The sequence below is a fragment of the Fistularia commersonii genome, chromosome 12 (assembly GCF_037954325.1).
Source record: "Fistularia commersonii isolate RoL2024-O1a breed Wild chromosome 12, RoL_Fcom_v1.0, whole genome shotgun sequence".
Classification (NCBI taxonomy): domain Eukaryota; kingdom Metazoa; phylum Chordata; class Actinopteri; order Syngnathiformes; family Fistulariidae; genus Fistularia; species Fistularia commersonii.
In genome coordinates this window covers 1,331,451-1,358,778 of record NC_141295.1, presented here as the reverse complement: position 1 = coordinate 1,358,778, position 27,328 = coordinate 1,331,451, and the positions used below count along the sequence as shown (strand labels likewise).

At 42.3% G+C, this 27,328-nt stretch overlaps 1 protein-coding gene across 3 annotated transcripts; it reads right to left on the bottom strand.

Annotated features, from left to right (window-relative positions):
• Positions 1-408: 408 nt before the first annotated feature.
• On the bottom strand, positions 409-27,071 carry LOC147228068 (myosin-9-like). Of its 3 annotated transcripts, XM_086156270.1 has the most exons (43): positions 26,968-27,071; positions 22,673-22,863; positions 22,097-22,237; positions 21,823-21,979; positions 21,667-21,694; positions 21,364-21,457; positions 21,028-21,048; positions 19,508-19,600; positions 19,362-19,425; positions 19,103-19,201; positions 18,839-18,982; positions 18,548-18,643; positions 18,360-18,436; positions 17,395-17,589; positions 16,848-17,021; positions 16,535-16,708; positions 14,130-14,244; positions 13,748-13,938; positions 13,335-13,456; positions 13,158-13,227; positions 12,908-13,068; positions 12,713-12,821; positions 8,107-8,238; positions 7,408-7,614; positions 7,186-7,323; positions 6,975-7,098; positions 6,661-6,832; positions 6,364-6,576; positions 6,014-6,158; positions 5,737-5,943; positions 5,544-5,648; positions 5,096-5,248; positions 4,709-4,957; positions 4,044-4,256; positions 3,717-3,929; positions 3,443-3,604; positions 3,170-3,298; positions 2,513-2,601; positions 2,256-2,379; positions 1,888-2,096; positions 1,650-1,758; positions 1,357-1,529; positions 409-1,192 (listed from the first exon to the last, which is right to left on the bottom strand). In XM_086156270.1, exons 2-43 carry the CDS (start codon positions 22,856-22,858, stop codon positions 1,078-1,080), a joined length of 5,892 nt encoding a protein of 1,963 aa, XP_086012396.1. In that variant the 5' UTR covers positions 22,859-22,863; positions 26,968-27,071; the 3' UTR covers positions 409-1,077. The 3 variants fall into 3 exon arrangements, 2 of the variants coding, with proteins under 2 accessions (XP_086012396.1, XP_086012395.1); XM_086156269.1 differs by lacking the exon at positions 26,968-27,071 and having other exon boundaries at positions 22,673-24,519; XR_015106885.1 differs by lacking the exons at positions 409-1,192; positions 1,357-1,529; positions 1,650-1,758; ... (1 more) ...; positions 2,256-2,379; positions 26,968-27,071 and having other exon boundaries at positions 2,582-2,601; positions 3,447-3,604; positions 22,673-24,519.
• Between the last annotated feature and the right edge of the window lie 257 nt (positions 27,072-27,328).

Below are 27,328 nucleotides of genomic sequence, written 5' to 3'. Positions count from 1 at the left end.
ATGATTATCCTGAAGAGTTTAAAGTGGCTGGGGAGAGGGAAGTTGGGGTCTTCCTGCTTTGGCTGCCACCCTGGTGACCAGACTCATAAGCAACAGAGCTGGATGGAAATTAGTACTTGCACCTTGTATCAAAGTCAAACTTACCAATTTCAGCTCTTATTTCAATTAGAAAAGTCTGCATCTTCAGTCAGAGACAACTAGCAAGCAAAACTGGTCTTAACACAAAAACTCCATTACTTTTCAAAATGTACATGTATGAATTCAAGGCAACCGAAAGATGAAAGCTGTTTTGGTCAAAATGGTCACTTATTTTAGCTGAAGAGAGAAAGTATAAGAGACTGTAGCAATGAACTTCAACAAAACCAATACAACTGATAAAAAGGTCATGCACAAAACAGGATTCGGCAAGGTTTTATTTGTTTTATTGTAATTTCATTAAGGCATTTGTTAAAATAGGGAAAAAGCCTTAAGGTTTGGCATCAATTACATGTTCTTTGATAGCACAATGTTTAAGTGTCATACTTTATGAAGCCGGTATCAACAGTCACCGGGTAACTTGCTGATAGACACCCCATCTGCTGTGCAAAGCAAAAACATTACAGTGCAGGGTGACCCACAACCATTGAACTATAGTGTAAAATCTAAGAGACAATGCATCAATCAAGCAATGTTAACAGATGTTAATATTTGAATTGCTTCACCAGTATTCCCTCTGTGCAATTTTGAGTAAGGTGATGAATACCTCCAGTACAGTAATTTACAATACTGTGACCAAGTTTGGAACTGTATCACAAACCCCAGGGAGAGGAAAAAAAGAAGTCTTTGTATAAAACTATTATTTGCCTTAAAGAAAACCCCACCACAAATAAACTCTCAAGTTACAAAAAGGTATGCAGCAGAAGCACCAATATTAAGTACCCATTGAGTAGAAAGACCTGAGAAGTCTGTAGATAAATCCAATACAATTCTTTGGCCCAATGTGTAATATGGAAAGTAATAACAAGGCTATAGGAAGATTGTTTAAGAGTTAAAGACTGAGTTCTGAATAAAGCTAGAATTTGTATTGCTATTAGTTTTCTAGGCTAACTCAGCTGCAGGCTCCTGAGTCTCTCCTGGCACGTCCACATCCTCGTCGCTGTCCACACCCGAGCGGTTCATGGTGCGTCGTACATTAAACTGCATATCGCCACGTCTTCAGGAAAAAAAAAAAAACAATAAAGTCAGCTTTCCCCCCCAACCAGTTACATGATAAAGTTCAAAGACCGATGCATGAAAGCAAACCGTAGTCTAATAGATTGTAGCTTTCGAAAGTTGCATGTGAGTGAATACATTTAAATTGAAATGTAACAGGAATACCTGAGCTTGCTCTTCAGACTGCTGACTTCACGATTCATGGCATCTGCTGACTCTGTGGCATCATCCAACTCCCTCTGTAGCTTCCTGCGGTATGCGTTTGCTCGGGTTAGCTCTTCCTCTGACTCCTCGAGTTGGCGCTTCAGCTGACGCATGCGGCTGTTTGTCTTATCAGCCTGGGATAGAGAGTTCACTTAGTGCTGAAGAGCAGTAGTACATAACAGCAAGGGTCAAACCCCTCAATACAATTTTTCCACCCTCGGATTTTGGTCAGGGGATAATGATTCATGGTGTACCTGGTCTTTGTATTGCTCAGTGTTGCGTCGTTCATCCTCCACCTGTAACATCACCTCTTTTAGCTTCTTCTCAGTCCTCCGGGCCAGTCTGGAGGCCTGCTGGCGTTCCCTGAAATACATTGAAGAAGCTCATTTCTAAAACATTTTCCCTAAGATTACCTCTAAGCAATAGAAACCCCTATTTAAAACAGAAGATTGCAGTAAATATTAGTGTGGCCACAGCTTTATTGGTACTAACTTTGACTCAATGTCCAGCTGCTCCTCCAGCTGAGTGATCTTGGCCTCTAAGGTAGCAATTGTAGATTTATACTTTGACTTGACTGTTCCTTCCAGCTCCTGTAGCTTCAGCTTTAGCTCCTTGTTCTGGCGATCCAGTTGGGAACGAGCCCCTTCCAGCCGCTGGGAGGTGTTGCGTTCTGAGCCCAACTCGGTGGTCAATTGTTCTGCCTGGTGGCACAAGATACATTTTGAGCAAACGCCCCAAGTTACCTTGGGTCTGACTTTCTGCATTCGCAGTTAACGGCATCCTAGTTCCTGACAATAGAAACCATTCATCTGCTCTAATAGACAAATGGTTAACACAGCCAAGGTTCTGTGTGTCCTTACTTGCAGGATGGATCTTTTCATGCGGTCATTGACCATCTCATTATTAAGCTGCTCTTCCTCCAACTCCTCAGCCAGCTCGGCAATGCGGGCCTCAAGCCTCCTTTTCTCTTCCAACATCTGAGAGCTGTGCAAAAAAAAGTATAGAAGCCACAAGTAAAATACATTGCTTCAAAAGAAGTAATTTTAGGTTTTATTTACACATATGAAGATACAGACATTAATATCACATTGCTGACAGACAGCAGTTCAGTTCATACTTCTTAGTGTTGGAGTTATTGATTTCATCTTGGAGCTCATCTCTCTCACTCTGTGCCTGTCTCTTGACTCTCTCTGCAGTGGCCAGATCCTAGAACAGGTAGAAGCACGCACACAATAAGTCTACACGGAAGAAATTTTTGTGTCTGTACAAAACTGCATTTAAAGCAAAGTCAACATAACACTAAATGTCTGTTATATAAATAACTCGTGAAAAAACAAAGCACTCCCAAAATGGAGGGGAATGGCAACATTGCTCGTTTTGCAGTATTCATGATTCTTCGACTTGGGAGATACAGTGCACACCTAAACCTGGAATGTCTCAAACTACAATGTTCCTATTTTGAAATTTTTTTAAATTGTCACTGCTTTGAGAGCTCTACGACTCATCTTTTTTTGAAAGAATGTTTTTTCATTTGTTTTACTTGGTAAATTATATTTGTACAGTCTGTTGTGCGATATGCATCTTCCTTTAAAACTGCATGCAAGGACATCCTTAATATTAAAGTAAAAAAAAAAAGAACATTTTACTCTTCGGCTAGATTAGAGGCCCTCTGCTATACAGTACCTAACCATGCAAAATACACTGCTGTTTTTTGCAATTCAAGGGGAAGTTGTCCCCCTTCATATATAGTAAGCCTCCTCCTTTATGTTCAAACCTCTTGCAGGTGAAGTGTGTCAGCCTCCATGGCCTTCAGCTTCTTCTCAGTCTCCCTTGCAACATTGACCACTTCATCTTTGGACAAACGCAGCTCTTCCAGCTCTCTTGAGTGCTCTTTCATTTGAGCCTTGATGGGGAATATGAAATCAGCAATGCAGTGGTTAGTCGTGGCAACTAGACTGCAGTTTGCCCACCGTTACAATTCGAACAACATGCATCACTCTAAAGAGGAGGCTAAAATCTCGTGTGAAGGGGCATGCTCATGTTTCACCTGCAGTTTTTTCAGCTGTTTGAGTGCCTCATCCCGGCCTCTGTTGGCAGCATCAATCTGGAGTTCGAGCTCTCCTAGGTCCATCTCCAGTTTCTTCTTTGATGAGAGGGCCTGAGAACGCTGCCTGCGCTCATCTTCAAGTTCAACCTCCATTCCACAAACCTCAAGGAGAGAAACAATGAATGATGTGGTTACTTTGTCAACTGTTTCACAAATTAACTTCTTTTGCACAAGATATTCATTCTACTTTGTGCGAGGAGGTAATCTCCTTTACCTGTTTCACCAGCTGTTTCCTTCTCTCCTCTCCCTGCTCATCCCTGGCTTGCAAGTCTCGGTCAAACTGTGCCTTCATGGCCTGCATGTTGACCTCCAGACGCAGTTTCGCATCTTCTGTGGCCTGCAGTTCATCCTCCAGCTCCTCTAACTGCACTCGCATCTCCTCCAGCTGTTGTTCTATGGCACGCTTTGAGCGTTCAAGCTCGTGGACCTTTGGAGAAAACATAACCAAGCCTATCGTCATTAGAAGTTAGAACAGAGCATCACATATTCAGTAAACAGCCTCTAAAATCTTTCCGTGCAACGAACAATGCTGTGCTCTTACATTCTTGCCAACATCGTCCTTGGAGGATACCAAGTCTTCCATTTCTGCTTTGAGAACCTTATTTGTCCGATCCAGTTCGTCCTTCAGGTCTGTCATGGTCTCCAAATCGCGGGCAAGAGTGAGTGCCCTGGTTTCCTTTTCTCTGGCCTCAGCCTCAGCTTTGTCACGCTCCTGTGCGTTTTGAGCGGATATATTTTTCTCCTCCGCCAGCATCTACAAAGGAAATGATAAGTTTACATTAAATCACATTCTATAAATTCTATCAACCAAAAATTTAACTAGGGAAAATAAAGTAGCCAAGACTGCAGCAGAATTAGAGGCTCAAAAACAGGTATAGAGAATGTCAAATAAAACTTACCCATAGCTTTCATTTGGCAAAACATTTCACTATGCAAAATCATTTATGAAAAAAAAAAGGAATAATCTTAAAAACAATTTCCCTTAATGCAAGCAAAGTACCTGGTTAAAAGGTAAAAAAAATTACTTCCATAAATCTAAAAAAAAAAAAGGAAGAATTTAGCGCCTCATTAAAAAGGACGGGAAAGTCACATGAGATTTGTGTTAAGGAATTTCTTTAGTCGCCATACCAAATTTCATGCATTGTGACATTTTAGGTGTGATGACATTTAGAAGTTACATTCTAGCTTCATCACAAGCTGTGATACCTGATCGAACTTCTTCTGCTTCCTCTCCAGGTTGGAGACAATTTGCCTGAGATGGTCCTGGTCCACCATCAGATCATCCAACTCCTGCTGTAAACGGGTTTTCGTTTTGTCCAGTTTGTCATAAGCTATAGACTTCTCCTCTAACTGCTGCTGCAGGTTGTCCATGTCACGCTGAATCCGTTTTCGGGTCTCCTCAGCCATTTCCAGGCTTGCAGTCTCTTGTTCATACTTTTTCTTCATCTCTGTCAGCTGAAAAAAAAAATACAAACTATGAAGAAGCAAATTAATGAGTTCTATAGTGTAATGGCTGGGAAGGACAAGATTAAAAGGTGCAAACAGCGATACATCTCTGGCAACTGTTTAGCACATTGCACTCAGTAGACTGACCTGGCACTGCAGTGCTGAGACCTGCTTCTCCACAGTTTTTTTGCCCTCTTCCTCTTCCTCCAACATCTCCCGCAAGTTATTCTGCTCATCTTCCATCTGCCTGAGCCGCGTGGAGAGTGAGAGCTTCTGGCGAGTCTCCTCTTGGAGCAGCTCCTGGGATCATAATAAAGAAAAAAAAAGCCTTAAATATTCTTAACCTTTGAATAATAGGCTGCTTTACTTGATTGCCACTCAAGTTGCACCTCTACATGCCATGTCACAGATGTTAGACAACTTCTTTTTAAGTCTAAAATACAGAAAACATGTCATGCAGAGGTTGCATTGCACTGAACTCACATGCCCTGTATCAGTTGCAGGTAAAAAAAAGGCATCAAGTCATTACCACCAAATGCGGCCAGGTTATTACAGATCTGAGATAGAAACTAAAAACATGCATTGACATATCCACCTGCGCATCTTGTAGTTGAGACTCTGTTGAAGAAAGGTCCTTGTTGAATTTGATGTTCTTGCCCTCTGCTTCACTCAGAACGCCGTTAAGGTTGTCAACCTCTGACTAAACTCACAAAAAGAACACTATTAAAAACAAAGACACTCTTCAGATACATTAACCGCTCTGACTTTTTAATAGGTTTGCATCATACCTGCAGTTTGGTCATTTTGTCAGCCAGTTCCTGCCTCTGCCGTTCTGATTCTCCAAATTTGACCTGTAGCTCTTGAACTTGGGACTCTGCCTTCTTCCGACGGTGTTCAGAATCTGATTTGCCTTGTGTCAGGGTCTTCATCTCAATCTGCAGCTCATTCCACTCGCTCTCCAGGGCCTGCTTAGCTTTCTCGACAGACACTTTGTTCTACAGAAGAGAGACTATTGAAATAGGCGGTCTTCACTTTTACTTGACCTATCTTGGATTTAAACCTTACCCTTTTGGCTTGTTCCAGCTGTTCATTGAGCTCCTCGAATGCATTGTTATGTTTCTGTCTCGTTTCAGCCATTTGTTGCTCATGAACTTTGGCTTCGTCTTCCAGTGTCCTCTTAAGTTGAGCAACCTCAGTCTCGCGTTTGGACCTGAAAAGAGGTTTTTCCTCCTGTGTCACCATGTTTGATCACTACTTTGCATGGTGCAACCATTCTGTTAACTTTGTTTGAACAAGAAATAATACCCAAATTTTTCTTGCGATTTGACTTCTTCATGGATTCTACCAGTTGATCTACTGTATAATGCAACAAAACCCTGCACCTCAAACGTCACAAATCCTTAACAAGCGCCCACCTCAGCTCTTGCTGTGCTGCAGTTGAGTCCAATGTGTCCTCCAACTCGGTCTTGAGGGCCTCCAGCTCCTCTGCCAAGTCCCTACGTTGTTTATCAGCTTTGGTGCGTGCCTGCCTCTCCAGCTCCAGATCCTCCTGTAGCTCTGATATCTGAGCCTCCAGCTCCCTGATCTTCTTCTGAGCCATGTTCTTGGCTGCAGCTTCCTCCTCTATTCTGTGAAAAGACAGATAGATAAGAGATGACATCCGTTCTGAGGTAGCCACCATTAGAAGTGAAAGGGCTAGGTCTGGAACGGACCTGGCAAGTGCAGAAAGCAGTTCTTCCTCTTTCTTGGCAAGCTGTGCTCGAAGTTCAGCGATTTGGGCCTGCAAGTCTGCAATCTGGTCACTAAGTTCTGTTGAGTCACCCTCAAGTTTACGACGGTTCTTCTCCAATTCTTGACGCAATTTCTCCTCCTTTCTTAGACGATCTAAAAGGTGAAAATCAGATGTTGCAAGTTATATTGATCGGCGAAGCGACAGTTATACCACAGAGTTTGCAATATTTTCTGCAAGAGTTGTCTTTTCTAGAGTTTACCGGTTTAAAAAAATGCATTACAATCTTAAACTTGCCCTCCAAATCTGTGATCATGGCTTCGTGTTTGTTCTTGAGTTTCTGCAAACTTTTGGACTTCTCTTCCTCCTCAGCCAGATTGGTGGTAAATTCTGAGAGCCTCTCTTCCAGCTGTTTCTTTTCCTGAAAATTGATCCAAGAAAGAAAACCAAGAGTTTCACTCAACAGTGCTGCATGGTGGTGCATGTGCGGATTCTAAGTGAATGGGACCTTGTTGAGTTTGTTGTTCTGGTCATCAAGAACCATCACATCCTCCTCAATCTTCTTCATTTTGGCATCCGTAGTGACTTTCTCCATCTGCAGCTTTTGTCTGGCTGCCTCTTCCTCATCCAGCTGCTGCTCCAGGTCCTGCAGAACAAATAATGAGTGATATTTAAAGTCACCTTAATTCAGTAGGTTTTCCATTTCATGTAGAATCACGACATCACTGACCGTGATGTTCTGCTGCATCTTTTTCCTCTCATTATTCATTTGAGTGACCCTTTCTTCCTCTTCCTCAAGACGAGACTCCAGGTCATGAAGAATCTCCTCCAGCTCCTGCTTCCTGGTGGCTAGGTGAGCTCTCATCTCCTCAGCCTCTGCACACAGCTCTGTCTCAGCCTGGAGCTGCTCCTGAAGGGCCAACTTCTCTGCATTTAGCTGATGAAGAGCAGTCAATGAGATTGAGGATTAGGGCTCAAAACCAAGACCTCTTGCCGCAAAATAAAATTCTCAGCCTTCTTTAAGATTCCCCTTATCCATTCTATTTATCTGGGGGGCCCTCAGGAATGCACTGGGAAGCTTAAGTAGGTACAGATCTTAAGAATTAATTCACGATTTTAGACTTCAGATTTGTCATTGGTGATAATGCAAGTGTACTGAATTCACATAAAATCTCTAAAAATTGCAACTATTTACACTGTTGAAGAGAGCTGATTATGCAAAAATATTTTTCCATCACAGTTTCATCCACAAGATACAAACAAAACCAATGTGAATTAGTGTAAAACTGGCCTTTAAGACCAAATAGACAAGTGAAAACTTTTTTGTATTTCATTCAAAGGGAGGGTTCTTCAATCACACAAGAGAAGGTCAAAACATAACCGGAGAAGAGTGTAATAGTTAATGTATAAAATCAGACAAGACTTGTACCTGCTGCTGCTTGGTTTCATATTGCTTGACCTGGTCTTCAGCTTGCAGCACCTTTTCCTTGGCCTTCAACAACTCCTCCTCCTTTGCAACCATCTCCTCCTCCTGCCGGGTCACTTGCAGGAGAGGCTTCACCTAAGAGAAAAAGAGACTGTAATTTTTAGATGTCAGAGAATTTCGATTGCTTAGGCTGAATGAAACTTTAAAAAAAAAAAAAAAAAAAAACACATCACATTGTAGGAGTGGCTTATCTGTGTATCCGATATCACAAATGTATCCATTCCATAAATGCGCAAGCCTTGTTGAAACCGATTCAGTGTTCAGGGGCCAGTAGCATATAATAGGATTAGTAGTTTTGGATGGTATCCTCAAGAACTTCCATTCCTAAAGGATGACGCTTTGTGTCCCTTCAGGGATAGCCACAGTAAATCTGCCCCCATCTAACCCTATTCTCTACATCCTTGTCACTCGCCAACAAACTTCATGTGCTCTTTCACTCTATCCACAAGTCTCTTCTTCAGTCTTTCCCCAGGCCTCCTGGCTGACAGTTCCAGGCTCAGCATCCTTCTACCCAGAAATTCACTCCGTCCTCTTTATGTACAGGTCCAAAACATCTGTCTTCTACACCTTTCCTTTGATCCTCTTCCAGCTTCCATCACCATTGCAAACAAGGGCTTCAGAGCTGATCAGACACAGTCCTACCTCCACTTTGAACTCCTTTAGAACACCTGAACCACACCTCAACACGATCTTACAGCTGTCATTCATGTCCGGCACCATGAACTTACTTCTCCGCAGTTCCTCTCTTGGCACTCTTGCCTCTCTTTTTTTTCTGGATCTACAAAGAAATACCCCTCCGTGAGCTGCCACATTACCGTGGTGGAGGGGTTTGCATGTCCCAGCCTCGGCAGTTTGATCCGCGGCTGCAGAAGCTGGCTCTTGGAAAATGGAATGTCTCCTCTCTGTCAGGGGAAGGAGCCCCAGCTGGTGCATGGGGCTGCGAGATTCCGACTAGATATAGTCGGACTAACCTTGACACAGCATGGGTCCGGAACCAAGCCTCTCTTTATTCTGGAGTTGTCCCTGGTGAGAAGTGCCTGGCAGGTGATATTGATTGCCCCCCCCCCCCAGTCTCAGGGCCTGCACGTCGGGGTTCAACCCAGTGGATGAGAGGGTAGCTTCCCTCCGCCTTCAGGTGGAGGGACAGGTTCTGATGGTTTGTGGCTATGCACCAAACAGCGCTGCTTCCTGGTTAAGGATATGGCCGGAGACATCCTGTCCACTGAAGCTGACTGCCTCAGTCGCTGGAAGGAGCACTTTGGTGAGCTCCTAAACCATCCTCCCCTACCAGAAGCCCCCACCTCCACAACAACCCGGACTGTCTCATCTCCCCGGTCACCCCAGCCAAAGTGAAGGCTGCCTTGTCAAAGCTCAAAAATGGCAAAGCCCCTGGCCTATGTTCCATCACAGCTGAGATGCTGAAGGCCAGAGGTAACATCATCATCCTTTGGCTCACACAAATGATCAACCATGTATGGGTCACTGAGTTGCTGCGTGATGACTGGAGGCGGGGCATTATACTTCCCTTCTGGAAGCATAAGGGCGATCAGCTGACCTGCAGCAACCACAGAGGAATCACCCTCCTCTCCATCCCCGGAAAACTATTCACCCGCATCCTACTAACCCGTGCTCTACCTGCAACCCGAAGCAGACGCCGCCGACAGCAAGCCGGCTTCATGACCAATCGGTCCACCACAGATCACATCTCTGCCCTCCGGCTCATAATTGAAAAGGCCCGGGAGTTCAGGAAGGACTGGCACCTCTACATCGCCTTCATCGACCTAAAAGCAGCCTTCGACACGGAGGACCACGGCTCTCTGGAATATCCTGACATCCCTTGGAGCCCCGGCCAAAATAACCACACTCTTTAGGCAGCTCTACCCAGGGGCCAAAAGCTGTGTGCCCGTGATTGGCCGGGACTGAGTGGTTCCCCATCAACAGCGGGGTGAGGCAGGGCTGTGTTGCTGCACCAGAACTTTTTAATTGTGTCATTGACCATCTGATGACAAAAGTCTGAGTGGATCCCTGGGGTCCCCATAGGCAGCTACACCCTCAGGGATCTCGAGTACGCGGATGACACCACGCTGTTCAGTGAGACCGCTGACCAGCTTCGTGAAGCCCTCCATGTTTTTGATGAGGAGTCCAGGAAACTCGGCCTGAAGATAAGCTGGCCAAAAACCGAGTTTATGCACGTAGGAGAGGGACCTGATCCACCACCACTCGTCTTCGACGGCACCCCTGTCCACTTTGTCTCTACCTTCAAGTACCTCGGCTTGATCATGTCAAATAGCGGAGACCTCAAAGTTGAGATTGACTGGCACCGTGCCCTTGCGGCGTCAGTCATGCAGTCCCTGTGGAGACCATTGTGGTGCCACTGGCACATATCCTGGATGACAAAGCTCTGGGTCTAAAATGCCTCAGTCATCTCTGTCCTACTCTATGGCTCCGAAACCTTGACGCTGAATAACACACTGGCAGCCAGGCTTGATGGATTTGACTCCAGGGCCCTCAGGACATTAGAAGGAATCAGCCGGACCCAGCATGTCACTAACAAGACCCTAAGATCAAACCCAGCAGCCCCCAGCATCTCGCCTCGCAGCAATGCGGCGAGTTTGATGGTATGGCCACATCATCCGCTTGCCCGCCGAACATCCCACAAGCATCATCTTGGCCTTTAATCCCCAGCCAGCCAGATGAAGACCCAGAGATGCCCCCTGCACCCGCTGGCTTGAGGACCTGCAATCTCCGATGCTGTGGGAGGATGCCTGTCAGACCTGGCAGACCCAAAATGTAATGGGAGGGTCTGCTGGGAATGTCTAGCAGAGTCCAAGAGTTTCAACTCCCAACTTTGGCAGAACTACAACTACGTCCCGAGGGAGGCGGGGGACATAGAGTCCAAATGGGCCTTGTTCCGTGCTCCCATTGTTGAGGTGGCAGACTGGAGCTGCAGCTGTAAGGCAGTCGGCACCCGTCGGGACGGCAACCCTCGAACCCGCGAGTGGCCTCCAGCAATGATGAATGCTGTCAAACTAAAGGAATCCTATTGGGCCTTTCCAGCCTGTGGGGCTCCGGAGGTAGCTGACAGGTACCGGCAGGCCAAGTGGCATGTGGCTTCAGTGGTTGCTGTGGCAAAAACAAAGGCATGGGAGGAGTTCGGGGCAACCCTGGAGAACGACTTCCGGTGAGCGTCGAGGAGATTCTGGTCCACCATCTGGCAGGTCAGGAGGGAGAAGCAGTGCTTCGTCAACACTGTACAGTGGGAGACGTTTCCTGTCAGAGTTGGACTCTGCCAGGGCTACCCTTTGTCACCGATTCCGTTCATAACTTATGGACAGAATTTCTAGACGCAGCCGAGGCATTGGAGATTTTTTTTGGTGGCCCCGGGATTGAGTTTTTGCTTATGTGGTTCTGTTGGCTTCAGACCATGACCTCCAGCTCTCACTGGAACGGTTCACAGCAGAGTGTGAAGCAGCCGGGATGAGGATCAGCACCTCCAAATCAGAGACCATGGTGCTCAATCAGAAATGGGTGGAATCCCCACTCCGGGTCCGGGAAGAGGTTCTGCCCCAAGTGGAGGAGTTTAAGTATCTCGGGGTCTTGTCCACGAGTGAGGGAAGGATGGAGCGGGAGATCAGTGCAGCATCTGCAGTGATGCGGACTCTGTACCAGTCTTTTGTGGTCAAGAGGGAGTTGGGCCTAAAAGGCGGAGCTCTCAATTTACCGGTCGATCTGCATTCCCACCCTCACCTATGGTCACAAGCTGTGAGTAGTGACCAAAAGAATGAGATTGCAGACACAAGCGGTCAAAATGGGTTTCCTCCGGATGGCCAGACTCTCCCTTAGAGATCGGGTGTGAAGTTCGGTCATCCAGGAGGAGCTTGGAGTAGAGCCGCTGCTCCTCCACAGAGAGGAGCCAGAGGAGAGCATCTGATGGGGATGCCTCCCGGACGCCTCCCTGGGGAGGTATTCCGGGCATGTCCATCTGGGAGGAGACCATGGGGAGACCCAGGACATGCTGGAGAGACTAAGTCTCCAGGCTGGTCTAGGAACGCCTCGGGGTCCCCCCAGAGGAGCTGGACCATGTGACAGGGAGGTCTGGGCCTCACTGCTCCAGATAAGGGGAAGATAGATGGATATTCATTGTTGTTTTGTTGAGGTGTGCATTCTTCACCTTCACTGTTGCTTGATGTTGCCCATTGTCATCCCTGATGTCTGCGGTCTATCTGCTCTCTATTTATTCGTGGATTTTTTTTTTTTTTTGCAGCTCCTTCTGACCTTATCTGTATTGCTGCTCCCTAATGCTCACCTATGTCCTCTGTTTAGTTTCCATTACCCTTTTCCATAATTTCATTGTATGGCTCTACTTTATTCCTCTGTAATAACTCTACACGTCTCCCTTAAAACAGACAAAAGAAAAACAATCCACATTATCAAAACTAGTCTAGTGCATACAATTGTGTCAACCAGCATTGTAAAGCAAACACCAGTAAATGGTGTGAGTGAACCTTAATCAGGCAAGTGTTAGTGACAGCCTTCACAGAGTAATTACCTTTGTGAATAGTCTCCACCACTGCCAGTTCTTGAGTTTTAGGTAAGCTGCACAGTTCCTCTGGATAACTTTCATGGCTGTCAGCTGCTGCTGTCGCTTGGCAAAGGCTCTAAAATTGGAAGAAAAATGCAATTAATTAATTAATTTACACTGATGACTAAAACAATACTACATGATCAATCAAAATTTTCATACTTGCGGGCTACATATCCTCTGCACCAGGCCTGGAAACTAATAATCACATCAGTGATTTTCATGTCGCGCTCTTCCTCCAAGTGAGCCAGGACTCCTGCTCTGAAGAACACTTTACTCTGACCGATGCGGTACAGGTTGGGGTCCAACTCCAATGCTTTTATCTGTAAGGAAGATGGGAAAAGAACTCTGTAAGCTCTGGTGGTTGAATCGTTAAGATTTATCCTGAGCAGAAATTAAATTTTGTTCTTACCATTAGCACACAGGCTTGCTTGCCATCCATAAAGCCCTTTGGGATGGCATTTGGTGTGAGGATTTCATACCTAAAGAAGTAGAATTAGAGGTGCATCATTAAAATTTATCAAGTAGCTGGTTCCCTTTTCCAGGTTATTTCACTCATTACAATTCTTTATTCTCATATCGTGTTTACCGCTGTCTGAACTCCTGAAAGACAATGCGGTTGGGGAAGCCTTGTCTGCAGATGCGTATCCCTTCTAGGACTCCATTACACCTCAACTGGTCTAGCACCAGGTGGGGCTCCAGTTTACCAGCCTAAGTAGAAACAAATAATATTGAACTTTTGAGCATGTTTTGTTTCTTTTCCTTTAACATATATTGCCTTGTTACAGGTTAGGTTTGGATGAGTGAACTGAACAAGTTTGAAAATAACTTTCTTGTGGATTAATGACTTGCTTGGTCTTTGCGACCAAAAGGATAAAGATCCTCCACAGTAGAGGCTCAGATACCCTTTGTCTTAATAAATTTGGACCTGCACTACACAGCCTACTTTGCCAACCCTTCAGATTCTGTTACTGAGGTGTCTGAGTTATTTCAAGTTTCTACCTTTTTCTCATGGTTAGGGATAATACAGCGGACAAAGTTGGGGTTGGTGTTTCGGAGAGTTGCCATCAGGTTACTCAGCTGCTCCTTGTACAGCTGACCAACAGTACGAAACATGCCTTTACGGGTCTTGAATGCACCGTGCATCGAGTCGGACATTCCTGCCACCTTATCCAGGCCAACAATACGATCCACTGAGGACAAAAACGATAAATCGTGCATTTTTCGTTCATTAAATTTCCTACGATAAAATCTTGGTTCTATAATACAAATGTTGTCAGCACGTGTTCTGGTTCAATAAGGTTTTCATTTTCCATAAATTCAGCTCAAGATTTACACCCATTTACTAAAATGACAAACAAATAAGGCATTTCATTATACTCACTGTCTCTCCACAAGTCCGCAGTGAACTTGTCCGTAGACTGGTTGAGCAAAGTGGCCACACATTCATTCAAAGGATCCATGTTCTTCATCAGCCAGGCATCTGCTTTGTAATCAACCTGCAGAGGGAGGTTAAGGTGTTATACCTAGCCTATAATCAAGGATTGGAGCTGCATCAATTTATGATCAACTCTGCAAGTGTGAAGTGCACACTTCCCTCCAATTCAAAAAACACATGACAAAGACCTGTGACTTTTCTAGATCATAGATTTTTTTTTCCATTAAATATAAAACTACTGGTCTAATTTCAGATTATGCCTATCCAAATAAAAGCATATTAAAAGAAAATTTAATCCATGCTTCCCTGAGACAATCTGTCAAGGTTTGACAGATATTGCAGAAGAAGTTGTAATAAAGAGCAATAATCTCCAGCAAGGGGGAACAAGCCAGTTCTTGAGTTGGCCCAGATCATACAGAGAGTTGCACCAGGAAGGGCATCCAATGTACATAAAACCTTAGACTAGCAAATCAAACTTAATCAACAACAACATCAACTGCTAGTGGTGCAGATAACTGACAGTGTTCTGGAGGAAATCAGGCTACTGTGGGTTAAAAAAAAGGGGAGGTATGGCCATGGGCAGAAAGAGGAAATTCAACAGCATTGGACTGAGAGTAGGTGGACATGATGCGGAGGAGAAAGCTGATAAAATGTGTATTCAGGAGACCAGCTGGAAAGGTAGCAAGGCTGGAAGCAACAGATGTGACAAAGAACTGATGCATAGGTTTGGTATTCAGGATAGGAAGAGAGGCTACATCTGGTGGAAAATGTAATCTGGAGATCAGTGACTGCAAAGTAGTGGCAGGAGAGAGTGAAGCAGGACAGTATCAGATAGCGCTGTGTAGGATAAATCTGGTGGCAAGTAAGACGAGGCCAAAAAGGCAGACACTGACTGAAGCCGAAATAAGGAAAAGTTGTGGGATTTAAATGAAAAGCATATCTGATCAGGGAGATAGGTAGCAGAGCACTTTGTGTCATCTGTTAGAAAAGGAAATCCAATTGTTTTCAAATGAGGAAGTGCAGGAGTTTATACAGAAAAGAGGTTAGCCAAGTAGAAATGTGACAGCGAGGGGTTTAAAGAGTAAACGGAGATACAGCATCAGGCGAAGGTAAATGTTGAAAAAGGTCAAACAAAGGGTGTACCTGTTTAACAAGGAGGGAGAGACTGATCTATGTAGGTTGGCGAAGCTGAGTGATAGAGATGGGAAGGATATGCAGGTTAGGGTGATTAAGGTCAGACAAATTTATTGATAGGTACTGGAAGTGTAATGGGAATAGTACTAAAGATTCTCCTTGTTCATCAACTCTTCAGAAAAGAGCAGAAGAGGTGACCATTGTGGACCAAAAAGTAGAGATTACAAAAGGTGAAGAGAGGACGGAAGTGAAGAGAATGAAGTGGAAAGGCAGTTGGTCCTGACGATATACCTGTGATTTTATTATCGTTTTATGTACCTGATAGGAATATAGATCAAATAGAACGATAAGATCTTGGTAACTGGAGATCCCTTTAAATAAACAAGCTGTTCAAAATGACCACTCAACAAATACTATGAAACATTTCAAACTATTTTTTCAAGTACAATGTGTGTTAAGGGAATCCAATACACTCTTATCCTTGTTTGTCCCAGCTCGCACACATCCTGCCTATTTTTATTTTATTCATTGCTATTTATATTGTTGTTTAGTTCTGGTTGTGTATTTTCCACCCTCACTGTTCCTTGATGTCACCCATTGTTATCCCTGATTTTGTTGTCAACTGTCTATTCGTGGATGTCTATTATATATTCTTTTTATTTGACATTATAAGTGTTACACTGCTGTGACAAGGGAACCCCCCTCCCCCCCACACACACACGTTTGGAAAGGAGAGGAATGAATGTTGACCACAGCAAGACAATGCAGGTGTGAATGAGAGGGACCAAGTGGAACAGAGATGTAACAGGAAGGGTGGAGATTTTTAAGGACCTAGGGTCAACAGTCCAGAACAGAGTGAGGAAGAGACCTGATGAAATGAGTACAAGCAGGTTGAAATGGAGAGAGTCACAGGAAAAAGAAGTGTGTGAAGAGTATCAGCCAGAATGTGAGGAAATATCGTAGAAATTGGTGGCGAGACCAGCCATTATGTAGGCTTTACAGACAGTGGCATTAAAAAGAAAATAAGCAGGCAAAGCTGGATATAACAGATGATGTTGAGTTTCTCTTTGGAAGGGATGAGGATGGGTAATAAGCCCAGAGGCACAGCATATGCTGGATGTTTTGAGATAAGTCAGACAGGCTCTGGGTATTTTTTCCCCCTCCCAGGTTTATATAGAAACTTCAAGAAACTAAAAGAAATTAAATTAGGTATTTACCTTTCCAGCATAGTGAATGATGCAGAAATCAACATCATCCTTGAGTTTCTTAGGTTTCTGGAACTTGCTGTTAGATCCCTGCTCTTGAACCACCTTCTCAACAAAGCTCTTGTCCGTGGCTTTTGGGAACCAGCATTCCTCATCTAGGAGTGCCAAGATGCCTGGAGGACCAGCCTGTTATGAGGGGAATGAAAACAGTAAGTGCAAGAGTGACATTTTTACTCTATTGGAGATGCAAACTGAAGTCTCTACTTCACACTTCTGTTGAGCGGTCAGCTGTTCTTATACTAAGAAGCAACAAATGACATCCTACAGGTTTTTCAATTAGTTCGATGCAGGGCTGCAGGTCGAGGCCGAAGTCGATGAAACTCCACTCGATCCCCTCCCTTTGGTACTCCTCCTGCTCCAGGATGAACATTGTGTGGTTGAAGAGCTGCTGCAGCTTCTCGTTTGTGTAGTTGATACACAGTTGCTCAAAGGAGTTCAGCTACATGGTGAAAATGAGGTAGATGGCAATGAGTGTACAGAACATCTTTAATATGTACAACTGCAGTGTTAGAGATGTGCCAGTAATTGTCACTATAAAAGCCACAGGATGCAGTATCAGCATATTTAGACAAATGGGTTATTAATTTCTGTCACACGGAGTCTGGAATGTGGAGAAAAAAGACTGACGATTCACTCTGCCACTCTGAGTCACTCTGCTTCTTGAAATTAAGAAGAATTGGAATGTTCGAAATGAGGTGGCACATATGGGCTCAAATGGTTTCTGCTTACATAAGTAAATACAGTTTATTAAACATTACCAAACATTATGTGGAGACAAATTATATCATCCCTAGCAGGAATTAATGGCTCACCTCAAAAATCTCAAAGCCAGCAATGTCAAGGATCCCAATGAAAGAGGCTCCCTGTCTCTTGGTCTTGTCCAGGGCCTTATTGATTCTCATGACCAGCCAACGGAACATCCTCTCGTATGACGCTTTGGCCAGGGCTTCGACAGCAAACTCTGCCTGCTCCTGGGTCTGGGCTTTCTGGACATAGTCCCTGCCAACCTGGTAAGAACAATCCATATTTCATGCATTTGGCTCACTGACTGGAAGTTATTTGCAAACTCTAGTAAGCTATCCAATGCCCACCATAATACAATGCCCATCATAATACAAGTCTCATATGCAAAATATTGTTTCTGTACCAGATAGCTGCAAGGCTCCTCTACTGTAGGAACCTGAACGTTTTAAAATGAAAAAAAATCTCAACTTGCATACTTGGTTAAAAAAGTCACCAAGATTAGAATTAGAATTCTTACAGAATTTTCACAGTAGCCATTTTCAGGTTTAAGTGAGTAAACCAGTTTCCAATCATTTTATTTTAAATGATGCAGACAATGCATATAATAAATCACTATTATACTTACACTAATGGGGAAAAAAGGCAGTTAAAGGCCTTATCCCGTGAGCTAGTTCGATTAGATCTGATAAAGTTTTCAGTATTATTCTGACGGTTAAACCAGACATTACTGGATACATACTTCTGAGGTTGAACCCAGAGGAGCCCTGATTACATCAGGTCTAGGATATCTTTTTGTATTACCGTATTGAGAAGACTTAATAGAAGCCAAATCTTCATTGAACAGTTTTATAATACATCTTAATTTTTAATATTGACAACTACATTTTGCGTTAACTCCTGTTGAGTGCATCACTGACCTCACTTACAATTTGAACCATTAAATGTAATGAGTTTGCCATTTTTTGCGTTCTAAGAAACAAAAATATAATTAAGATCATATCATCTGACAATGCATACACATTCTTTGGCAGACCTTGATTCTAGGTGACAGGATAGCTCGTGTGAAGTCAGTTACGTTGATTCCGAGCAGGTGACACACTTTCTGGGCAGCTAGGTGGAAAAATATGAGCGTCAGCTTTGTAAAATACAGATGTTTAGAGAGGCCTAAGTTAAGACAGCATGTACTGGGGGGGGGGGGGTTAAATTAATGAAGGAGTTTACCTGTGTTATCAGGCATGGAGGCCTGATCGGAGTGTCGCTCCTTCTTGAAAGTCATGTTCCCCAGCTGCAGCACAGCAGACACTACCTTTAACAAACCTGGAAACAGATGAGAGCTCTGTCACGGGAGAGGATTAATACATATGGTATGGACATATACAAGAACAAAATAAATAAATAAAAAAAAGCATTAAAAGCTGAGGAGCAGTTTAACTGAATATTATCTGCATTTAGCAAATTGAAATGTCAATTCAGTTTTTTTCCCCTTTCAGCAAAAAAAAAAAAAAAGTTTACCAATTCTCTCCTCTTCAGGGATGCTCATTATCTGAAAAGCATCCATGGTCTCATTGAACAGATCCTTGTCCTGCTGGCCAGGAATTGTAACATTTCCATTGGACAGGAAGCGATATTTACTGTAATCTTCCAGACACAACTCAGCTGGATTGTGAAGAGGAGCAGACAAAGTTATTTGCAAAACCTCTTAAAATAAATAATTGAAAACTTTTGAAAAATGTGTCCTAATTCTTGAGTTGTGTAAAATAAATATTCATTTCTCACAGCGTAGTTTGTCTCCTGCTCCAGACAGCATGTAGTAGAAAATATGGAAGCTTCTCTCCTCTGGAGCTTGTCTAATAGCCCGAGACTTCTCCAAGAGATCTGGCAACATGTTAGTCAAGGCCATAATCCAGCACAACTTTTAACTGCTAGAAAGATTATAGGAATTTCATGGAAGAACTTAGAAATTTCAGCAACAGCAGCTTTTGTAGATTGAGCAAACATCATTAGAAGCAACTTGTTTGGGAAGGAGAAAGGATGCAGGTTTCAATGTTGGCTCCAACAATGTATCCATTGACGTCAAAGTTGATTCTGATAAATTTCCCCTGCAAAAACAATTCTTATAAATAAAAAAACCCACATACATAATGTTATTTAACGGTTGAATTACATTTCGGTAGGCCTTACGAATCTTGAAGAGTTGTCATTTTTGACTGTCTTGGCATTGCCAAAAGCCTCCAGGATTGGGTTTGCTTGCAGTAGCTGTTTCTCCAGTTCACCCTGACACAGAGGATGAGATAAGAGCTAGGCAGACTGCAACAAACACTGAACATGACTGAGCACACAATCATGTATATTCCCTTATAGCTGCAAATTTATCAGTGATCATAGAAGCATGACCTCTGTGAGTCTTGCACATTCCAGCACATATTTGCATAGCACAACAAGCCCACGCAAGCACGCTGTAAAGACTGTTCCCCATCCATGCAAGCACAAACATGAGCACAAGCAGCAAGCAGGTCAGCCAACATTGCCCACGGGAAAACAAGTGATGTGTTAGCAGCATAAAGAACGATGGCAAAATCAAAACTGTAACAGATGCTAAAATAGCTGCTAGTTTGGGTGGAACACTTCATCAGGTAAAGATACGTGTTAGTATCTCTGCATTTTTAGCTGACATAAAATATTATGTCTAAGTGGTTCGTTGAGCCAGTTTCCTTCATCAGCATAGGACAGAGGTAGTTTAAGTCATGTTCAAAGCTAACAGCAGAGTGTACTGTTGGAAACAAAGCTTTACATTTTCAATGTACCTTTGTTAGCCTGATGGCAGAATCTGGGTAACACCATCCAAAAATTTGTTTACATTGAGTTTTTCAACCAATTCAAAATAATAGGTCTTTAGGTGGTCTTAAGAGAAGTTTACTGTTGGGTTTTAAGATGAGGGGCAGATATATCAATTGTTTCTTGTTGTCAATCACAATTATAGCCACTTATATTCAGGGGTCTCAAAAAGATTGCCAGATATATTTTAAATTGCCAAAAATTGCCTCACTTTCCAAAAAAAAAAAAAACTGCAGAGAAATGGAGAACAAGCAACTAAAATTATGACAAAATATCAGTTGACATGTTAGTGCATGTCTGAATGACTCAACGCTCTGCTGAGAGATGAGCACTGACCAAGCTTTACCATGAAAGTGAGAGATGGGGGAATGTTTTTCGTGATATGTCAAATTTAAACATCTTCACAGTAGTTCATAGAAAGAACAAAGGCCAAACTTAAAGATTTGAAAAGTTTGTTTTTTTTTCTACATTCATCGTAAGCTACTGATGCTGCTTGTCACTCACACACACACACACATCTATTTTGGTTACCTGCAATGACCACAAATCCCCAGTTACATAGCAAAGAAGACAGCCTGGAAACCAGTCTTTTTTTCATAAAATCACTGAGGTGCATTTAAGAGGGAGAAGTTGAACTAGCTGATGTCAGATGAACTGCAGATGAAGAAGCAAATTCTATGAAGCAGACCTGCTCAGGCGTTAACTATTACAGTTTTCACTACTAGATATAGTCATTCTCGAATCCTGCAACAGAGATCAAGCATTGATTAGAATTTCCTTTCAGCCCAGGCAAAGACAATTGCATAACTTCTGTTAGTTGAGAAGCACATAGAGCCAGCCATGCTTACTGAGTCGGGTTAACTCACATGTGACAGTACTACACTCCCCTGGAGAAAGGTAGAGAAAAAGTTTACTTATACTAAAAAAAAACAAAACACTTCAACACCTAAATGCTTTCATGACGAGGCAATCATCTGGTAGTTTTTTTTTTCAAATCTACAAAACCGTGAATTGATTGTTTTCAAACAAACAAAAAAAACAAAACACAAAAATCTTCAAAGCATCTTTTACAAGAAAACTGTTTGCTTGACTTCCACAGGAAGACATTACAGACATGTTCTGGCCTGACCGAGGAATGTAGTCAACATTTTCAGGAGGACTGCATACTATTGATAGAGCAATTTACCAACAAGGACACTGACCTGATCTTTCTTTGACTTGAATGAAGAGGCAACATGTGCGAGGTACTGAATGACCTTCTTAGTATTTTCTGTTTTTCCTGCTCCTGACTCTCCTCTATATAAAAAGGCAGTACAAGAATGAAACAAGATATCTGCTATTAGAAAGACAGAATTTCTGATAGCATACAGATTTATTTATTTTCTTATTATTTTTCTTAACTTTGGGGCAACTGAAAGGCAAAATAAGCTTTACAAGAATTGTGTAGAAATGAAAAACACTCCATTTTTTTCTACCTTGAATAAGACAAACAAAGAGCAACCTACGTGCAAAGGATGGACTGATCCTCACGATCTGAAACAAAATTAGGGAACAAGATATCAGACAGCCCATTCTCATCGGATTGGAAAATTAGCAAGTTGACCTTGCCATTCTTGATATTAAGGAAAATTATAAAAATAAATTAAATATATTAAATGTACCCTGCATCATGCTTCTGTAGGCTGTGTCTGTGATGGCATAGATGTGGGGGGGCATCTCATGTCTCTTCTTGCCTTTGTACATATTCACTATCTCCTCAGTGTAGATGGGCAAGTGCTTGTACGGATTGACCACCACACAGAAAAGACCTGAGTATGTCTGGAGTTAACATGAAGACAAGGAGTTAAAAACCAGAGGCATTTATCTACAACAAGAAACTGTGTAAAGGTACACTTTACAGTGCAGATACAATAGTCTCCACTCCCAGTCACTCACATAGATGAGTCCAGAGTAGTATCTCTCCTTGAGGTTGTGCAGCACCGATGCTTCGTTCAGACAGGTCAGTTCTGCCATATCCTCCACCTTGTTAAACTTGGGGGGATTCATCTTTTGAATATCATCCTTGTTTACTTTCACCTGTAGTTTGTGAAAAGAAGAACTGTCAGGAGAGCTTACTGACTGTAGTGTCAGTAGAATTCTAGGTTTTGAATATTTCTACAATTTAGGGGGGGAAAAAAAAGCTAATCAATCATGTTTTCTAACAGGTTACAATCACCCTGATGTGAACGGGGATGCCCACTTTTTCCTAGAGATCATGTAATACAGATTATCTTGTGGGGGCAAGTATCTATAAGTGTCACAGCTATCCATTGTTATCCTGAATATTGGGATGATAAAACTGAATAATTTTACACGTAATCTTTACACTTGCCAATTCAAAAAAGTTAATATTCATTTGATGTTATTAGTTAATAGCACTGATGTGTTTGTATCAATGGTTTAGAGGAGACTAAAACTACAGTGCTTGCTAGAAAATTTGACTCAGGACTGGTGGGAAGTCCAAACATTAACCTTTTTGCCAGAGTCTGTCAGCTCCACTGTATACTCCTCGCCCTGCTCTTCCTTGATTGAGCCGGCCTCAAAGCCCAGCTTTTCTGAAGGGACCCACACCAGCTTCTTGGTGGCCCAGTCAGCCTGAGCCAGGGGGTTGTTCATCCCACTGCGGTCCCCATATAGGAACTTGTCTGCGTCCGTCATGGTAGCTTTTAAAAAAAAAATAATAAAGTGCAAATTGTGCATCAATTAAGGCTCTAAAGAATGAATATCACTTCAAGAGTAGAACATTTTTCAATGCAAACCTGTGTATACTGAGATTCTTGAGTAGAAAACACACTTAACAGCACAGACTGGTCAAACTTTGTAGAATTACAAAACATATGGATGACTGAAGTCTAAACAAAAGTAAATCTTATGTAAATAATTGAATGCAACATTTTGACCGAACACCCTCTTCTCCTTCACAATTCGCATGCACGCACCTTAAAAAGCTGCTGGTACTAGATATCAAAACAGGCTTTTAAATCACATAAATAGGATTTCGGTTATTAGACCAGATTAAAAGTTAGAGGTGCAGGAATTATATTGTCCATACAGAATGTCAAATGCAGGGTAACTGAAGACTAACTGATTCTGAATAAAATGGTTTGAGAAGAGACTCCTGTGACTGACTGGGACTAGTCCAGAATATACCATGCCTCCTTACCCAATGTCAGCTGGGATTGCTCCCTACCCAAATGTGCAGGATCTGTGGCACAGACAATGATCCAAGTTGTTGAACACAGGAATTTACAGAAAAGGCTTCAATGCTATACTTTCTCATTTGTTAGGGGAATTAGCATTTGTCAAATTCTTCCAGCTGATGTCATCAAGGTTATAGATTAATTTGAATACCATATCAGAATCTTTTAAATCATGTGGCATAGATTCAGTAACTTAACATGCCATAATTTTCAGGGTTTTTTTTCTCTATATTGGCTGATAAGAAATCTAGATCTGCATGACAAGTTAGACTTTTACATAAGAAACTGTCTGAATCCAAAGTTGCTTTTCAACAAATGATCAGGAATCAGATATCCTATGCTCTTTCAACATTTAGACAGTACAGACAGTGATATCAGAAGACCAAGTAAACTCTAACCAAGACCCTATGGTTAAAAGAGATTACCTGTAATGACCAATACGTGGCTTTTAATAGTCAACATTTTGTTAATACTAGCTGACTTTACTTTGACAGGAGTCTCTGAAAAATACTGCCTTTAAAAGTGACAATTATTGTATTTTTTGCACAAAATTGTTGTACATTAACTTAAGTGTAATGCTTGTAATCTCGTTGTTTTGATCTGATCATGGAACCCATTGCCCCATGATAATGTTCCAATCTCAGTGTCCTGCAAAGACAAAGGATATTCTGAATGAAATCAGCAAAACGTGACATGAGAATAGAGCTGGATTAGAAAAAAAAAAAAAAAAAATCCTGCCTTTTCTTACATTGAAAGACATGTACTTTTTAAAATCAGAAATGAAATGTTTAGAATGCATGATAATGTAGAAATTCATCTGCCTTTAAAATGTTCAAATGACAGTAGAATGCATCTGATAAAACATATCGTCAATTGCAAGCTGATCAATTTTTAGATTTCAATTACCGTATATTTAGGCAAAATTAAAGATATCATGGGCTGTTTTCTTGACTTATCAGACCAGAAAACCTATTAATCACAAACATACAAATTGTTTCAAACAAATTAAAAATTACAGAAATTAGACATCTTAACTCTATTTCCATGATTGTGTATTTTACCCCAAGCGAGGAGATATAAAAAAAAAAAAAAAAAAATGTCAGGACTACGTCTGCCCAGATCCCTCCCTTTGCCAGCTCAGGAAAATTCCAAATTCCCCATCTCCTTTTCCCAGGTCTTTGGAAATGGTTGCCGTGAGGACAATACTTGGTAGTATGACAGACAAGGCGACAATCTGAAGCTTCTCTATATCTTTGACCATTTAGAAACCATGTTCTGTGATAAACCCCTGATGGAGGCTGGTGCAGAGATACTGTACAGTCAGGAATGTTGGAAGCAAGTCTAGGCACACACAGAAATGTAGTTCTAGAGCCACGCCTTGTATGTATCTGCTCAGTGTGCTTTATCCAAAAACCTTTGATAGTTTAAGCTTAAACATTGAGGGATGTTAAATTGTTATTTTCTTTGCACCTCAGGGCAGTATACCAATTCTGAGTGAGCGCAGGATATTTAGAGAGCAATATTGACCAGTAAGAAATCTTGAAGTCCCATCCAGTTCCAACAGGCTCTGTTATTCAATGTCTTTATCTAACTGGGCAGGGTGCTTGAGGAAACATTTCTAAATTACAGTTGTGGTGACTGAGTGAATTTTAGTTCTAAATTTTCAAGTTTAAAACTTGAGAACGTAGGAGACACTTTTAATAAATCTTTTAAAACAATCAAGAAAATCTTCAACAGCTTGTAATTAGTTAGAAAAAAGAATTCTGGATGGTTTTATATTATCCGTATATGAGCCATGAAATGAAAAAGATGACAAAATGTATAAAACAAACAAAAAAAAACACTAGCAACACAGTCAGCATGAAATAGCAATTTTCCATAAATACCCTCAAAGATAAAAAAAAGGTACTATACACACACATGAACACACTCTAAAACTTAAATGAAAAGCATATTTTATCATTTAAAACAGCTGCTTTCTCTGAGATACAGGGTGAAAGAATTCATAAGTGTGTGTGTATATATACAGAGCAAGGGATAAAGGGATGAGTGCACAAGGTGTAATCTGTGTCCCTCCTAAGTTAATTATGTGCTCAGACTCCTGAATATCCCAGGGGCCATAGGATAAATAGGCCATCCTGAAGCACAAAAGTTTGATCATCACGTGAGGCTTCACTGGTTGAGCTCAAATGTTTTCCAACTTCCCCCCCCAGAAATTGCAACAACAGCTTCTGACGTGTTGCAATGCTGTGGTCATCGACAGACCCGACTACTTCCTTCAACCAGAACAAACCGTAGAATCATAAAGAAGAAGCAAGCATTACTTGTCTGCATGGACATGTTTGATCTGGAGCTTGTGTTCATCAGTAACTCAAGTATCCTGCTGCCTCATGTTCTTGGCTACCAATCAATCCCTACTTTACCAGGCTTCCATGGCTCTTACTCAAGAGGTAGCGCATATCCCTGCAGAGCCACTGCCCTGCCCTCTGCCTTCCGAGTGGGAGCGGATGGGGTCAGGAGCTGATGGAATAGGCACGCTGGTTCAACAGATTTTAAAATGTTCAAACTCTGTCCTTAAAAGTTGCACAATTCTTGCCCGCACAACTGAACTTTCAGCTTCACGCTGAGGTGTACAGAGTAGAAACAGCATGGACGTTTTCACCATAAGAAATCTTTTTTTTTTTTCTATGTGCTTGATGAAATTGTTTAAGGGGTGGATCTAAAGACACTGGACATAAATCCACATTTTAGATTTAAAGCTCCAGGTCCAAGTGGACATGAAGTAATGGTTATCAATAAAATCAGAGGATCAACATGTGAAATGACATGTTAAAGAATCTTAATTTATTGTCCTGCGAAAACCCAATTGAGACACCTTAGACTATTGAAACGTTACTGAAGATGGAGCAGATTCGGGACTGCAGACATTGCCAACAGAAGAACATCAGATGTAGGAACATGCGTGTTTGAACTAAAAGAGGACGGTAGATTTTGCTCAGCTGTCTAGAGTCACGATGAGTCAGGTCTGTCTTGCAAAATGACTTCTTAAGCTAAGTCATCCACTTGGCCAAACCTCTTCAATGCATAGATCAATTTTGTATCCCCAGGCGAGATCTACCGACGCGGGGCGTGTGCAACGATGGGAACTACCTGACTAACCACCCAGCCATATTGCCGTACACCTCACATTCAAAACTCTATAAAATAAAAGGAACTCTCTATGCCTGTCGGCTATGTCATTCACAATACAAACCTACAGATAAATGATCCACCCCACCCCGAGAAATAGGATCCACAGAGAACCTTTAAAAGCCTGTTCGGCGAGAGTTTTTGTCTGTAGACTCGACAGGGGAGAGAAAAAGACGAGTTTTGTCTCAAACGTCTATCGGACAGTGAGTTTGACAAAGTCATAGTTTAGTTTTCACGGTACAAGACACCGACGCGCGAAATTATTGAGGTAAGTTCCATTGCTAATTAAGTCATCTGACCAGGTGCACACAACTCCGGCTAATGAAATTATTCATTCGGTTTCAAAATCCTTTTTCGCTGCATCGACACACAGCTCACCTGGTTTTCAGCTCCAGGCACTAAAGGTGAGCTCGGTGTCTGGAGGTTTGTGTTGGTGTCAGGCAGACGACTCGGCGGGAGGTTGTTTCTGCTCTCTGTGCTTCGAGAATAGAAGTCCCATACACTTCAAGCCTCCTAGTTTTATTTTTTACAGGTAATTTAAATGCCCCGCCCCCCCCAAGCGGTGCGTTTACGAGCCGCTCCTAAAACACCGGTGATTGAAATCCATTTGTGAGTAGATGGAATGCAAGGTAACTTTAGCGTCATGAAGAAGGGGCCAAAACAAGGACATTATGGACTCTTCTAGATATGATTACTTCATCTGAAAACGAAATATTTGAAAAAAATAAAAGTCGATCAA

Bases quoted from the DNA above. Each gene is read 5' to 3' on its own strand.
- LOC147228068 (XM_086156269.1), bottom strand. From the start codon at position 22,900: ATGCACAATTTGCACTTTATTATTTTTTTTTTAAAAGCTACCATGACG. The intron at 17,022-17,394 runs GTGAGCCATTAA...TTCACCATGTAG, and splicing joins CTGGCTTTGAGATTTTTGAG to CTGAACTCCTTTGAGCAACT. The intron at 6,159-6,363 runs GTGGGCGCTTGT...ACCTCTTTTCAG, and splicing joins GCAGCACAGCAAGAGCTGAG to GTCCAAACGCGAGACTGAGG.